This window comes from Pleurodeles waltl, chromosome 4_2 (assembly GCF_031143425.1).
Source record: "Pleurodeles waltl isolate 20211129_DDA chromosome 4_2, aPleWal1.hap1.20221129, whole genome shotgun sequence".
Classification (NCBI taxonomy): domain Eukaryota; kingdom Metazoa; phylum Chordata; class Amphibia; order Caudata; family Salamandridae; genus Pleurodeles; species Pleurodeles waltl.
In genome coordinates, this window is record NC_090443.1 from 396,395,138 (window position 1) to 396,412,238 (window position 17,101).

Below are 17,101 nucleotides of genomic sequence, written 5' to 3' on the forward strand. Positions count from 1 at the left end.
AAAGAAAAACCCCAGGAGTGATGAAATCGGACACTGGATATTACCAGGTTTCCTCTGGCTGTATCACAAATATTTTTCAGGGGCTCCTGCAATGCTGTGGAACTTTGTTCCTAAATAACTCACGTGACAAAAGAATCTCCTTCAGTTTAGAAGAAAACATGTCTCTCCTGTTCAATCACTAGCTTTGTCACTAATCATACGCCACCTCACCTCTTGTTCTTGTCTACATTTCTTTCTCCAGTTGATCTAAAAGAGTCTATATATTTAACTTCTCAGCAGTTCAAACTCTTCATCCCCCTTTTAATTTTTTTCCCATTCTTCTCCATTCCCCCTTTTTTTAAAAAAAACAAATTGTGCGCGGCATTGTAAAGAGAAATTAGTTTCTTCACAGCTGTTATAATATAAACTGCTCTACCCTAGTAGTTTAGAGTAATACTACAGAGAAAAGCAAAATAAATATATAAAATTGAACATTTCCCGAAGAGGAATAAAGTGGCTCCAAGCCTCATTTGTACCTCTTCATCTTCACCAGACAAAGCAAAGAACAAATTCAAACACTCATCCATGGCTTTAAATACAGAACTTTAACTTTATTATAATAATTAATATTAAAATAGCTACTATTCGAGGGCTTCAAAACCTGCACAACCTCTGCCAAAATCCCTGTGGATTAAGGTGTAATGTTCTGAAGGAGAAAACGGGGAATTATACATAATAAATATATAAGAAGTGATGTCTTCCTTCACTATGTGTGTTTGCCTTTCTCCTAGCAGCCGGGTCTGCACTGTAGGTGCAGAGGTTTCCTTGGGTTAGCCCTTTAATTTCATTACATTGGGGTGCACACCTAGTGTGCATACTCTAGATGGAGAGTGCTTAGGGCCGCCTGCCAAGGAGGGTGAGCAGGAGCTGAATGGTGCCCTCTGGGTGAAACATGTTAAAAGTGGAGCATTTTAGGGACAGGCTGCTGAGGTGCCATGTAGCTAATGGTTAAGCTGCGAGCTATAAACACCAAGAGTAGTGCATTAGTTACCTCCTCGGGAAGTCAGTTTAGGATATTGCCAAGCATCTGTCTCCAACATTCCCACAACGTGTGTGTTAGATGGCACAAAGAAGATGGCTTCCTCGTGGAGACATCTGTTGTGTGCCTGCCCTATGTGGAGGGAATCCTCAAACACTTGCTGCAAATCGAGAAAGAGCACTAGTTCCACCAACATTCCCTAGTCGAGATGAATTCCTCAACTCCGTATCACTCAACTGAAACAGAAGATGCATGGGCGATGGGGCTCTCTTCTGGCCTCTGCCACATCTTTTAAACTCCACTGACAAGTGGATAAACGACCTGCAATGTACTTCAAATTCAGAGAAGTGTCTGCTATTTTTCAGTATGTACACCTAAGATGACAGCCTTTGGATTGGTGGAGTATTAAGTGGGAACTGTGAAATTTTCCTTTCATCCATCAACTACTACTGCAACGGTAAAAGGTTGGTCGGAATACTAGCTCTTAAGAGGCCACAGTCTGAAGTTTGGTGTTCCTGAAGGGCACCTGAAAGGTAAAAGAATAAATAAGCAGGCTGTCCCTTACAGCTGCCAGGCTACCTCCATCGATACGTTTTCCACAGTGCGATGACTGTCGCTTCCATGTAACAATGACAAATACTTACAGTTCTGTACACTAAAAAAATACATACATTTTTGTTCCAATTTGGGAGAAAACTCATCTTAAACTTGTTTCTAAAAATTAAACACATTCATTTTTCCTTCTTGAGGAAATGTGATCTTAAATAACTTTTTTAAACGCCAACTAATTCATGTTTTGCTGTGAACCGTGGAATTGATTTAATGTCCTTGCTAGGGTCAGCATCTTTGCATTTGACGTCTTGCAGCTTTGGGGACGAGAGACCAGCTCAAATGCGGTGTCCCAAGGTTCAGTGCACTGTCAGTGTGCTCACTTACACAAACACAAGTCGCTCCAACGCCCGCTTTGGTGTACCTTTAGTCACACTGTGTGCAGCTCCAAAATATTCAGTTCCTCAAGCTTAAATGCCAAAAACGGCCTTTTCTTCAATTGCCAGTGCCTTCAACAACAGGGGGAGGGGGGAACACAACAAATAAAAAATAGTAACTTTTAAAAAAACGATAGTTTCTACATTTGCAATTTTCTTTAAGTATATTACAAGCTTGACTGTACACAGCCTGAAACGGCTTTAAAGGCCTTCAAACTATTTACACGAGTATGCGGTCATCGAGAATCCGTCTTTGCTCTTCTCCGCATCTCAAAGGCGCATATTTATGTTTCTTTGCTTAAATATATATATATATAATATAGTAACGTTCTCCTTTTGCCAGTCATTTGGTTTAGCAGCATTCTGAGAGTACATGACCAGGGTAGGCGGTTGAGGCAGACGCCCCCCACAAGTTGGTGGTTAGCAGCTGCTGTTCTTGAATTCCCCATTCTCTGTGATGGAAAGCTTGGTGGGGTTGGTTGGCGAGACTCCATTGCGCACCTGGACGCTGTAACGCTCCTTCACCTGTGTCAGGGCACTCATTAGCCGCGTGTTAGCTGAATCCAGGGACACAATTCTCTTCTCCTGCAAGAACCCAGAAATGGTTATCAGATATGCTGCAGGTCTGATAAAGAGTCAATCTTCAAGCATAGTACAGCTTAACACATGAAAGACCCCCACGAATATGATGGCTCTACAGGCTGATTTACCTGGATCACAATATGTTTCTCCTTATAATCTTCTATTTCATTGATCCACTCAGGGTTAACCCCATTCTAAACAGGAATGTCAAAGGTCTGAAGCCTTTCACCAGTAACGATAACAATTGTCCCAACCTACGTCCTGCTCACTGAGGGAGCCGGAATAGTTACTCGAAGAAATAGCATGTCTAGTAACTTATTATTTTGCAAAATAGGCCTCTGAAGTTTTGACAATACCATAATTTTTACTTTGAAACACATTGTTTATTGGTTATAGACCACAAGTGCCTTGTTGCCTCAATGCCTATGCCTGAGGCTGGTGCTGTCCACAATTGAGGAAACCAGGTCTAAAACTACCACTCCATCTGCCATCAACGTCCTGCGTAAGGATTCAAAGGTATCCTTGTTTTGCAGCTGATGCCATGAGGATGGTCTAGGAAAAGGAAATGTATACCCCCCTACAGCACAACACAAGGTATTCAAAAAGGGGCTTCTTTACCCTCAGTCCTATAGTACAACCTCCCCAGGACTGATGGAATGTCTTCCCACAATGAGGACACAGGGGCACTTCTTCACACAATGAAGTTAATGTAATTTCAAAGTCCAAGAGCAGAATCTGTGGAATAAGGCATTTCTGGAAAATACTATAAGGCAGGGGGATGGGGTAACTCCTCCAGGACCCCAAAAGCAGGAGTGTCCACAAGATCTCAGAGGAGCTGCATGGGTGTGAGGAAATCCATAGAATCAGTCCATGCTCCAAACTGTGCTAATGCCACAGAAATGGGGTGTTTCGTGCAGTATCAGGCCACTTGCCTTTCATGTATTGGGGACAATTCTTCCAGGACACCAATATGATGTCAGCACAGAGATGTCGGAAGTCTCAAAGGGAAAGAAGGAAAAGTGCAATGAGTTTGGCCCAGAGACAGAACAAAAACACCCCTTGTTTATATTGTAAGAATCACAGTGCTATATCAGTCTACAGAATTCTCTCTCACTGACCTTCCTTCACTCATTCACCCTAGGTTGTTGGCAGTGTAAGACTTCTGACCTTTTTAAATCTCCTGTATTCAACCCTGTGAACCACACAATCCTCTTTCACCATCTTTAAGTTAATGGTATTGGAGGCTCTGTGCTGGAGTAGTTTAGTTAATTTCGTGTGGATTAAGTATTCAGTCCTTAATTTACATCTGAACCTAAGATTATTGGTCTATGACAGTGATACTCAAAGTGCGTCCCTCCTGACCTTTACATGTGGCCCCCAGGTCCACAGCAGCACTGTACTGCTGTTTATTCGACTCAGCAGTGGCACCAAAAAATGTTAAATAAACGGGCAAGTATTTATTTGGAGTCTAATTGAAGTTAAAGAAAAGGAGTAACTAGGGTGTTCTGGAACTCTTAATTTTAGAAACACCTTCATTATTAAAGACATCTTGCAGCAAAAATATAAAAGTATAATCTGTGTGAAATTCAAACAGTGCGTTTCATTAACCTGCAGAACCATTTCACCTCAGCACATAACATTATATCAGAAGTATTTTTTAAAGTGATAGTTTTCAAAAATGAATTTAGAAACTTTCATCCCCTTCCATCCTACACACCCTGACAACAATGTGAACTGTGAACGAAAGGCAAGTCAGTTGTTATGTAAACTCTTTGGGAGAGCTGGGTTTCTATAAAACATGAACAACATTATAGTTTAATAACTCAAGACACAGGTTTTATACAGCATACATCCTGAAGACATATTTCAAGGTTTTTATATGTGATGATGAAGAAAAAGGAAAAAAGGAGGTAAAGTGAAATAAAACATTTGCCTAGGATCACACAATATGGTTAAGTCGAGAAGCTGGGATTTATATCCAAGTTTCTGGTTTCACATTGGGCAATTCAGACCCTAGATGTATATGCTTCACTTCCCCTACACACACTTTACCACTACCACTCCACACCCTACCCCCAGCCCTCTGACCGCCACCATGCTGGCAGCAATGCGGCCCTCGGTCACATCAAAGACCAAACAGTGTAGCCCCTGGGAAAATATTAGTGAGTACCCATGGTCTATGACATATCCAGGACTCAGCACTAGAGACAAGTCTATGTACCATCTATGATGATCCAATGGCATAGCAGATGTGGTCACGGACAATAGCTATACCATTTGTTTGGATGGTGACATGGGTACGTCCTCAGCTAGTAGCAAGCTGTGCTTGGCCGAGGTCTAGGTCTGGAAGAGCAGCCACTGGCTTAATCAAGGCTCTGCTAACAAATATATGTTACGTTAGTTGACAGCAGCAAGGAACCATGGGCCACAAATTCTGGCCCAAGCAATTAGCAATCTGTACTAAATAAGTCAATGCAGTAAATAATTTGGGTTTCATGTTTGAAGCTTATCTGCAAGTGGGTCCTCAGTTTTTTCCAGCTGCTTCGCGTGCTTCTTGTGTTTGAAGCAACTTGATGTTTCCCTCTTCCACTCCAGAGAGTAATGTCTCTGCAGCTGCAGATTATGGTAATGGACCACACTGATCTTGTGAAGGGCCTACTGTCCAGTCAGTTTGTAGGTTATACAGAATTCTGTAAAATGCCTAACTGTGGGTGTGCATGAATTTGCACCAGCCACATGATCCATCTTGAAGGGTGAGGGCTTCCAGGATCAGCCATTAAATCATATATGTGTTGTGCATTGCCCATCAATCTTACTAAAGGAAGACACGCCGGTATTCAAATTGTCCAACCTTACGATCTTCCCACCGTGGTTTGCTGATATTATAGGCAAAGGAATAAGGGCTGTGTTGTGGCTGTATGGCTATATAAACTCAGCTATGACATTTCTTTGTAATATCGCTGTGGCTTCACTGAACTATTTATTGAGACAATCATGGAAAAGCATATATGCGCCAAGCAACTCGCAAAGGCAGTGATGAGAAGGTGATCCAGGACTAAGGGCCATATGTACAAACACTTTTTCCCATAGACACAGAATGGGTAAAAACCTTTGCTACATCTGGCCCTAAGTGTGTAGTTTGAGTCTTAGACATGAAGGGGGAATGCGCGCACACACCTCCACCTTCTCTTTGCACTTTTTTCAACAATTCCAGATTCTGATCACTCTTGCTCACTTAATTTGGTTGTTGTTTCTTTGCAAATGCAATTATGTCATGCAGTTACTGCAACTCAAGTTGGAGCAATAGATAAGAGCACTACATAAAAAAATGAATGCAGGTAATGGCACTACACAAACACACCACCCACACAACCAAGTAATTCCCCTTCCTTTGAACATAATCATGAAATCTATATGCAAAGAAAACTTTTATTTACCCTATAAACATCTGTTTCAGGTGATTCTGGTGGAGGTGCAAGGGGTGGTGAATATGTCCGTGGTGGTGGTGGAGGTAGAGGCAGTAAATGCTTGGGCATGGGAGACGGTAGAGCAAGTTTTGTAGCTTTGCCTTTATGCCTGCTATGTACAGGGTACCTAGGTGCGTCGAAGGATAGTTCTTCCCCAAAAGTTAGTCTCTGCTTCTTGTGAATCAGTGGCAGAGTGGTCAATGGTTTTCCAGGCGCCTGCTTAACAGACTACTTGCCAGTCTCTCTGCTTATGAACAGCCACATTGCCAGGTTTTGTGATCCTCTGCTAGTCTTGAGAATAGGCGCATTGGACTCCTCTGACCTCAGTGCATGGTTTAGGAGGTACTCTTTGCATTGATTCTGGCTCCATAAATAGAGGCTCCTGTGCCCTAGAGTTGAGAGGGTGTGCTGATTGGAGCCCGAGTACAGCCATGGACTGGAGGTCCTTGCTTTGGCCTGCTTGGGGCTCGACTCCTAGAGGACCATGCTCTGCCTCAGCGTGAGGGGATTTGGGTGAGCATGGCTTCGTCCCATGGCTCAGCACTAGGGTACTACTCACTACCCCACCCTCATCTGAACATACAGCTTACTGGAAGAAAAACTAATTATAATGTCTGACCCAAACATTAGATGGCAGGATTATGTAACTTGTGTATTATTCTGGGAAACAGTAACCTGTGGAAAGGCACTGCTTTGCGATTCGACTTGATACTAGAATCATCAAGCGTAAAAGTTCCCCTATTGTCCACTTTCTGGAATAGTGGTCGTCACCAACTTAGGAAAAGCACACAAGAACTGAAACTAGATATGTGCTCGGTCATGCCTCTGCCTACTGGAAGACATCTCTTCCTCCTTTGAGACAGTTGGCTACCACGGTAATAGTTGAATCAAGTTAATAAATAAAATGACAACACTTTTTGGAGGATTAAATAAATTGGCTTGAAGTAGACGATAAAACAAAATAATTTTAGAAATAGCACAACCACAGTTTCGACTTTTAAAAATGCCCCACCCCTTTCACCTCTCAACCAAATTCATTTATGAGGCTCCCTAAGTTTTACAATGTACAACATAACATAAAAGACGAGAGATCCAAGTCAAATGGAACCTTTCTTCTCCAAATATGATGCCCGAACATGGCAGGCCAGGCACCGAAAGTGAATTTGAAAGACAAGACAGATGTGTAATTTTTTATGCATAGTCACAAAACAAGGCATCAGTACAAATAGTGCTCTGTCACCTGCACAAGAAAACAAGAGTAACAGCAAAAAGCCTGAGCTGGAAATGGGATTCTTGTTCCCTGCCTGAAAAGCTCAGTCTCTTCCTCTTTTTTTAAACACATTATTAGTGGTTTTTATGATTTCACAAAACATCTTAAAGTTGCGTTCACAGTTGCTCAGTTGAGGCACACCATAGACCTACACGCTGTGTTTGGGATCGGACACATTAGCAGCACTGACATTTAAGTCTCTTTTGCGATATCCTCAGGTTCAGACATTATTTATTCCAGCCTCGCTTTGTTTGTTTCTGCATTGTGGTTGTGAAACCTCTCACCCAGGTATCAGGCATTTCATTTGTATCCTTTGAGAAACGACTGAAGGTTTATTACTGAGTTTAGTTTTCCCTGCATCCCAGGGTTTGTTTTTTCCTTGAGACTTTGTGTGGTCTTCCATCAACAGAGCTTAATATCTGGCTTTCCATAGTTTTATTCTACTGGCTTTCAGCATTCTTTCTTCCATCGTTCTTGCTTTTAATACTTACTTTTATTCTCTTTGATTGTCTCTTCACATCTGTTTTCTTCAGTTTTAGTTTGCTTCTTTATTTGTTATACTGCTTGCTATGTATATATTATGTTTTTAGCAACCTCAATGGGTTTATTATATCTAAATAAACAAGCATTTGCCATGCAATAAGTCTTGCGTTTGCTTGAGTTAGAGCTACTGGCGTTGTAAATGCATAAGTGGACTTTTCTTGCCACATAAATTGGTCAACCCTGTGGCATAAATTGTTCCTCTCTGCCGTTTTGACGGTGGTCCCATTGTCCTAGGACTACCACACGGCTGATCTGTGGGCAAAAATGTTTTGTAAAAGGAATGCCGGCAAAGCATTATGGGGAAAGTTTCTGAGTGCAGCAAACATTATAGTATCTTGATTGTAATGCTCAGAACAGCCCCTAGAGGACACCATAATAAAAAAAGCATTTGTAAGAAACATAGTCATGTAACCATATAGTCAGCCCCTTGAGGGCATAACAAGAAAACAGAATGGCAGAAAGTAATGCAGTGTAACCATATATATAACCCTTTGGGGGCGTAGATCCTTACAAATTTTCAGGCCTAGCAGGCAAACAAGGCTCTTAAAACACAAACTCCTCCCAGCTGTCAAACAAAAGTAAAAGCCATTAGAACGCTTAAAAAAAGACATTGAATGGTGGGAGAGGTTACAATTTTGGTGTCCCACCCACCTAGTGTGGGGACCCAGAGATGACAGAGACAGAAAAAGTGTGTTGTTTTGAACGGTTTGATGGTGCTCCTATTGTGGTAGGACCATCACTGGCTGAGTTATAGGGAAACACATTCTGAAATAGAAATGCCCCGCAAAGCATTATGGGGAGAGTTTCCGGAGTGCAGTGAATATTGTAGTATCAGCTCTCCTGCTGTGTTGGGAGAGCCGCTTTGAGGATTTCTGTGTTTTTTCTATGTTAAATGCTCCAATTTGTATATTTTGCAACTGCTAAACTTTTAAGTGGTACTCATGTAAAGAGCTCCTCTGATCACGTTTGCGCTATGTGAAAGTTCACGTCCTCATGTAAAGCGCACCTACGATTGAGTTTGCGCTATATGAACATCAAAAATAAATAATTTAAAAAGAACCCTCCTCCAAGCTTGCAGCCTTTGTGCGCAGAGACCGAAAAGAAACAGCGGCAAGCCCAAAACAAGGAAGAGGAAGAAACAGCATACAGCCACCCAGTGCAAAGCGATAAGGCAAAAGAAAAAAGTAGTGTGCCACACTAAGGTATAAGGCTGATGGTGTAATAATCTATGTAACAGGGTCAGTCTTCAAGGCGGTAACAAAGCAGCCTCAAGGTGGGACAAATATAAAGCATTTATCTAAGAAATCAAGGGAATTTTCAAAGGAAGGCCAAGGAATGAATGGTGGGTGTGAGATGGGTGTGTTGCAAGCTAACAGAAAAGAGTTCAAAATAGCATTTGTAAGAGTATGTTCATGTAACCATATAGACAGCCCCTAGAGGGCATAACAACATCAAAACAGAATGGCATAAAGTAATGCAGTTTATCAACATATGTAGCGCCTTACACATTTACAGTCCTATGCAATACTATTACAAACAAGGCCCTTAAAACACAAACTACTCCCAGCTGTAAAACAAACTTTCCAGCCATGAGAGAGATTAAAAAGGTGGGGGGAGGTTACTATTTTAGCCCCCCCCAACCTTGTATGGGTAAGGAGAGAGATGACCGAGACTGAAAGAGTGTGCCATGCAGAACGTTTTGATGGTGGCCCCATTGTCCTAGGACCACTACACGGTGAGTTATGAGAAAAATGTTTTGTAAAAGAAATGCCACGCAAACCATTTTGGGGCTAATTTCTGAGTGCAGCGAATATTGTAGTATCTTGATTGTACTGTTCAAACCAGCCCTAGAGGACACCATACTAAAAATAGCATTTGTAAGAAACATGGTCATGTAACCATATAGTCGGCCCCTAGAGGGCATAGCAGCATGAAAACAGAGTGGCAGAAAGTAATGCAGTGTAACCTTATATGCAAGCCCTAGAGGGCACAGTGCCTTACACATTTTCAGGCCTACTGCAATACTGTTACGAACAAGGCCCTTGAAACGCTAACTACTCCCAGCTATAAAACAAAAGTTCCAGCCATGAGAGCTTAAGAAGACTTTGAATGGTGGGAGAGGTGACTATTTTGCCCCCACCCCCCAACCCAGTGTGGGGACCCAGAGATAACCTAGATAGAAAGAGTGTGTCGTGCTGAACGGCTTAGTGGTGGTCCCATTGTCGTCAGACCACCAGAGGCTGAGTGATGGGCAAAATGTTTTGAAAAAGAAATGTCACGCAAAGCATTATGGGGCGAGTTTCCTGAGTGCGTTGAATATTGTAGTATCAGCTCTACCACTGTACCGGGAGAGCCGTTTTGAGGATTTCTGTGGTTTCTCAGAGTTAAATGCTCCAGTGTGTATATTTTTCAACTGCTAAACTTCTTAAGTGGTACTCATGTAAAGCGCTCCTCAGATCAAGGTTGGGCTATATGAAACTTCACGTAGTCAAGTAAAGAACTCCTCCGGTCGAGTTTGCGCTTTATGAAGCTTCACGTCTCCACGTGACGAACTCAGCTGATCGAGTTTGCGCTATATGGACCTTTTTAAAAAAAATGATTAAATAAATTATAACCGCCCTCCAGCTTGCAGCCATTTGTGTGCAGACACCACAAAGAAACAGAGGCATGCCCAAAACAAGGAAGAGGAAGAAACAAAATACAGCCACGCAGTGAAAAGCAGTGAGGCAAATGAAAACATTAGTGCACCACAATAAGGCATATGACCGGTGGTGCAATAGTCCATATAACAGGGTCAGTCTCCAAGGCGGTAGGTAACAAAGCAGCCTCAAAGTGGGACAAACAAAGCATTTACCTATGAAATCAAGGGAATTTTGAGAGGCAGGCCAAGGAACAAATAAAAGTGATGGACGCGAGATGGGCGTATTGCAAGCCCACAGATGTAGATTACAACACATTGAGAGGCAGTGCTTGCACGCTTGCTTAGGCTCAAACTAAAAATGAAAACCTCACCCAACATATGAAGTCCCACCGTTGGAGTATTCCCTGATAAGCTACAGGAAACCATTAATTTTACATATGTACGAGAACACAGCGATATCAGGCATGTGCCATGGTCTTCAAGAGCCTGTCTAGCTCTTCATTATATGGGGACAATTTTACATGCGTTTCTTTTTCATGACTTTTATAAGAAATTACGTTCTGCTATTTTCCGTGACTTCTGTAGAAATAATGTGACTTTTCTTGTGTTTTTGTCCACCTTCCATCTTTTTGTACGTCAGAACAGTTTCGCCTCAAGGTTCTGAGTTTGCATTACATGTTTCTATTAATGATTTTTAACTCTGAATCTTTTCTTATTATCTGCATAGGCACATCAGAGTGGTCACTGATGTTAAATGTTTGTGTACTGCTTAGTTAAATCTATGAACAAAGTAGTTACTCAATCTGCTTGCCCTATTATAAGCACTGATTGCTGCCATTCTGGAGTATGACCATAAACAATGTCAGAAGAAAGGTTTGGTATTTTGCAGCCATAGAAAAGGACACTATATTTTTTATATTATTTAACCTTTTTTAAACGTGCTCAGATGCCTTCCGGGCTCATATCTAATTTAGTCTGGATGCAGTACTCCTGCTTTAACTCTAGTATTCTTGGCACTACAATCAAATCCACTGTGTTGTGCTCCATAATGAAAGACATGGTGCCCGTGACATTAAGTTGTGCTTGGATAGTTATCTCCATGATGCTGTACTCGTCCTTGACATCGCTACTCTACTTCCACCAACTCCTGTGAGCTGCCCAGACAACCACAGGATCCACCCAAACTATTTTAAAAGATGAAAGTTAGGCTTGATGCTTTGAACCAAATCTAGCCTCCCACGTCCTCCGGACCAATGCTAACTTGCCCCAGGGTGAAGAGCAAGCGGGGAAAGCCATTCCTGGACAGTATTCCCACTTTCATCGCTTAGTGTTAGACATTGTGCCTGGTGATATCTCTCAGTAATATTAGCTGGTTGTTATGCCCACAATTTCTTCAGGATTGCCAACTATTCATCTATATTAACAGAGCCTGTTCTAGACCTCCCAGTAGGGAATTTGGAAATCACCAATTTAACCTCTCCTTTTTTTCCTTTGAGAATCTATTTGACATTGTAGGCACCCAAGCTAAATGGGGAGTCTTTGCAAAATGGTGTGGCTTGGCTAGGCCAGCCGTGCTGAGATGAACGTTGTGGGTGGAATCTAGAAGGGCAAAAAAGGAGGACTCACATGATACACAGAATATTTCTGACGAAACCACAGACAAGTGGGTGATACCCACACAGAGAACAGACACCACCACCTAGGAAAATGCTGCTTTAGCATGATGGAAGTACTTTTAATGGCTTCCATCAAGGAAGTCCAGCAAAAGCTGCCTACTATTAAGCTCAATGGGCTGGTGATGGAGCCACAGACTCTAGTTCATGTCAACAAGAACAGTAAAGTCCAAGCAAGACAGTCAATGTATGAGAGGCAAAGGTGATGCATTAAGTTTTATGATGGAGGCTATGAAAAAAAGGCTGCTTAGTTGATTACAGTTTGAGAGAGTGCGGTGAAACATCATCGGAGTCCAACATTAAGCTAGAGCAAAGTATAGGTTGAGTGAGCAGTGTGCAGCTTCTCAAGAAAAGGAATTAAGAGGATGTTTAAACTCTTTTAAATGCATAGTTTTTGGTGTCGCAGGCAGAAGTGGTACGGGAATATCAGTTAACCACATGACTGTCTGCTGGAGTGAGTCTTGAGCAGTACATTGCAATTAAAATGCTGGGCAAAGCCAAAGAGATTATGTTTTGGCAGTTGTAAGTAATAAGAACAACACTGCATTAAGGGTAATATGGTGCTTGTTTTGCCAGATAATATAGGCAAATGTGACAATGTCGATCTTGTGCTCAGCCAGATCACACGTGCTCTACAAGTAGAAAACCCATATGCTTCTCCAGTAAAGGCAGCCAACCTATGCAAGAGGAATTCAAAAGGGACAAAAACGAGAACCTGAATGATAAATCCACCGCCAAAAGAACTGTTGAATGGGTGACAACTGCAGGGACACTGGAAACTGAACTTGCAAATGCTGATGAGAGGGAATTCCCTTACTTCCCACCAACCTCATTTTCACATTCACATGAAGTGTGTGGTAGGGAACAACTCTCTTTGCTCAAAACGATAAAGTCCGAATTCCTCCTGTTGCCTTCCTTCTTACATATTTTACTCTCTTTCGCTCAGGGGCCAAAGTCTGATGGGGTAAAGTAAGTGCTGGTCCCCAAAAATGAGTGCTGGCAAGCACCATCTGCAACCACCAGCTCAACATGAGCACTGCTAGTAGGTGGTGTTACCGAAACTGCTGTCACTGAGATCCCCTCCTGTGTCATCTCCTGCATCCTGTTGGCTATTAGTATTTTTTTTTACTGTGTTTTTTATTTATTTTTTAAATAGGAATTTGGACATTTAATGGTCAAGCTTCTTCATTAAATTACAACTTGCCTAAATCGATGCTCCTATTCTTTAATGTGATTCATAATTCTGAACCTGACGAAGACACAATTTAAACTGACTAATTGCCAACAGATGTTCAAAAGCAGGAAGTGATGAGTAGAATGTTTTGGAAATACTCCACAATATGATACATCTCAGGGACTAAGGTGTTAGAGCTGGACTATGCCACAAGTGTGAGACAATGACTTGATGTTTCTGGAGAAGGCAGAGGGGAGTGAGACATTGATAAACTGCTCAGCTACCAAGTGAATACCAATTACGTATCTGCAAGAACAATATTGTTTATGTTAATGGCTTGTAATCCAACAGACTGGAGATGAGTCCAGCTTAATATCTATTAATGAACAATAACAAGCACAGCAAGCATTTACTTAACTCCTAGTGTTCAATATTCATAGGCAGATGCTGCGCATGACTGAAGTCCCATACAGAATCTGAGACCAATAAGAAGAGCCCGATAAGTGAACATATGTTGGTTCAAGATTCCACAGAGTGAGTAGATAAGTGCACATCGATACGTTTGATAGTAACATAGTGTTCTGTTAGGCAACAGTTTCACCAAGTCACACTGGGTAGCAAGTATTTGCAGGTGTGCATACACACACACAAACTGCTTTATCTAATTGTGAAGCCATTGGACACTTGGCTAAAGGAATTTAATTTCAAATACTTCTCTGTGGATTTTGTTGGTACTTAATTTTTAAATGGATTGTCAAAATGTGTTGGGTATCCTTGAACAAACAGCTGCTGAGGGGAGGGAAAAGGTGCTTCAATATAACTAGCAAATATACTGGAATGATGCATAAAAGTATAAAGCTCTTCAACTGATTCACCGGCAATGATGTCAATGAGATATAGAACTGTTCAACTCAGTTTAAATGGGGAGTGAGGACTCCTATAAAAGTGTCCTTTCTGTAGCCGGTCTATAATTGGAACCCAATTGCCAACTGTCTTGATAGCATCACAGAGGTAACTAAAAATCCTGCAACATGCATCATCTTACGTTTGTTTTTAAAAGCCTTTGAGTTTATTTTTTTAAATCACACACAAGACAAGGAAGCACTATATCATATAGACTTATGAAATAAATGTTGCAGATTAGTAACTTTTGGTTACAGTGTTAGATCTTTCATATGGCTGTATGCTCTACTGGACCGACAACCAAGCCCTTAAGATAATAGGAAATGATGAACACCTGTCAATAACCTCGGCTTGGACTTGATAATTTGCAGCCAGGAATGCCTTTCGTACTCCACCTGGTATATATCTAAACTGAAAGCATTTGTGGTGTATAGCTGCATTAACAGTTTGATTAGCTACTATTCAGACTTATTCAGTACTTTTCCCGCACTCACCCATCTCTTCTGGAAGTAACAAGACCCCCTCTTCCGTATAAAACTAATTTTACCCTGCAACCTGGACATGATTGCTGCAAAGTGAGTGCCCATGAAGCTTAAATTGGTGAAGGTGCTTAACAGACTTTCACATTCTGTCAAAAGTTCTCCTGTCACTGAGATCAGGTGGTGGGCACACCTTCTAGCCATGGTGACAACCACTCAGTTAGGAGGAGATATTGTCCCCAGTAGGTTACGAGATTAGTGCTATGTTTGAAATGGAGGACACAAGAACTCATCATAACAAAGTCCCAATAGCATCCAGCACTGGCATATCAAAACATACATATGTCTATACTAACTCAGATTCAAAACTGGTAATGTTAGCTCTTTTTCTAAGCAGGCCTGCAACTTTTTCGCAGTCTTCAGTTTAGCAAAACACTCAAGATGAGAGGAGGCTAAGTCCTTGGTGCCTACCCCTCAATGTCACATTTTTTAACACCTAGTAAAACTACAATTATTGTTCCTCTTAGCGTGCCTTTTGAAAGCCATCAAACTGGACATAACTGGACTAATTACCAACAGTCATTTACTAGGATTACTTTGAACACTGCATCACTTTATCCGGATTATGGCTGCAACTTTAGTTAAAATATTTTTGTGATCCAGTATTTGGCATCACATGGGTTCTCAGGACCATTAAAATTCTTGATGAAACCTGCAAGTTCATAATGGTAGCAAACGCTTACATCTACTTTAGTCATCCAAGCAAGATGGTATGGTATCCTAAGGACTTTTTTCTTTGAAATCTTTGCCATAGACATCCACCATCCAACTTTCTAACTTAGGTGACGTACGAGTGGGTCAATTCCGTTCTTGCAACACTGGGCATCTCTGATCATATACTATAAATATCTTCATGTTGGCAGTTTAAGAATTTTCCAGGCATCATGTAAGGTGTAAAATAGTACTTCAATGAACAGCTCTCTTGTTGCACAGTTGCAACACCTAAAATACTTGATGTAGTCAGGAGAAAAGCAAGAAGGACAAGCACTGGCAAAGCGGATTGGTCCCTCCTTTTAAAATTAAGGCAAACCTACTGAGTTTGCCAAAGTTTTTTATTTTTTTTTACAAGAGCTGTTCTGCACTGGCTAAAAAAAAAACGTTGTTTCTAATGTTGAAAGGAGCAATAGGAGAGGGGGATTAAAGTAAAAACAAAAAGGAAAAAAGGAAAAAAAACGAGAGGTAGCAATAGAACAGCAAAGACAAAACACAGATGCCTCAACACTAGTCGTGGAAGGAGACAAGTCCTCCAGTCAGAACAGTAAATGAGAAATGTACAGAAGGCGGAGCAAACAAAAAGGAGAAAGGAAAGCCATTGAATAAGAAGCAGTGAAACGGAATAGACGAATTCATGTTTGTTTCAGCACTGCTTTTGCAAAACTTTACTGTTGGGGTGCTGCTTGACTCTTACTAATATTTTTTTTAAATATACGCCTAAAAGCACAAATATTTCTGGGTCTCAAAAAGCACACATTGCCACAGGAATATCCAGTGTTAATGGAAGATCAGAGCTGTGCCGGCCAAAAACGAAGCAGAACTGTTACTCCTATCCTTTCAGTGCATGGGATGCGGGGAACAGCTGCTGTTAATGGTGTTCTTGCAAGTGAGATAAATTGAAACACTACCTGTGCATCGATAATCTTTTCCTTTGCATCAATAACTGCTTGCATCTCGGCATGGTCCTTCTTCAACTCTTCCTCGACTGCCATGAGCCTGAAACAAAAAAAGCAAAAAAGAAGTGGTAACAACAGGCCAGGAGGGACACCAATATAATCCAACAACCAACTACCAAAAATATATTTACAACAGAGGGCAGGTCAGTAAAGGCTCAAGCCTGGCTGTGGCTCAGCTCGATGTCATCTTGAAACCTGGAGGCATATATGAGCAAACCCTTCATGTAGTTCCTGTCCTGACTTCTTCCTTAAATCTATATAGTACGTGTATTTATTCAACATTAGGAGAAGCTGTGGCCTTGCAGCCAGAGCCGCCGCCTTCAGAACTGGAGAACCAGGTTCTAATCCCTGACTCCGCTTAAAGATCCTGTCTAAGCAGCAAACAAAAATGTGTAATGTAGCCTGGTTCTGTTGTAAAGTGCTAATGACCTTGGGCCGAGTCTGCGCTACATAAAAACTGGAAAAAAACAAAACCACAGAGTACTGATGTAGCTACTCAAAGATTAAGGACAAAGCATTGACTTTGGAGAGAAAAAGATACACTCATCTGGTGCTAAATTGTGCAACCATGGAACGTGGAACCAACCTCTGCTTCTATACTGGCCCAAATTCTGTAGTGCTGGACAATTAGCTTA

At 41.5% G+C, this 17,101-nt stretch overlaps 1 protein-coding gene across 9 annotated transcripts in view; it reads right to left on the reverse strand.

Moving 5' to 3' along the window:
- Positions 1-569: 569 nt before the first annotated feature.
- RASAL2 (RAS protein activator like 2) overlaps positions 570-17,101 on the reverse strand; it is a 618,546-nt gene continuing 602,014 nt past the window's right edge. For all 9 annotated transcript variants that reach the window (XM_069231552.1, XM_069231551.1, XM_069231550.1 and 6 more), the window contains 2 exons: positions 16,419-16,506; positions 570-2,589 (listed from right to left, as the gene is read on the reverse strand). In XM_069231552.1, coding sequence (XP_069087653.1) covers positions 2,425-2,589; positions 16,419-16,506 — 253 coding nt within the window. In that variant the 3' untranslated portion in view covers positions 570-2,424. The remainder of the gene's footprint in view (positions 2,590-16,418; positions 16,507-17,101) is intronic.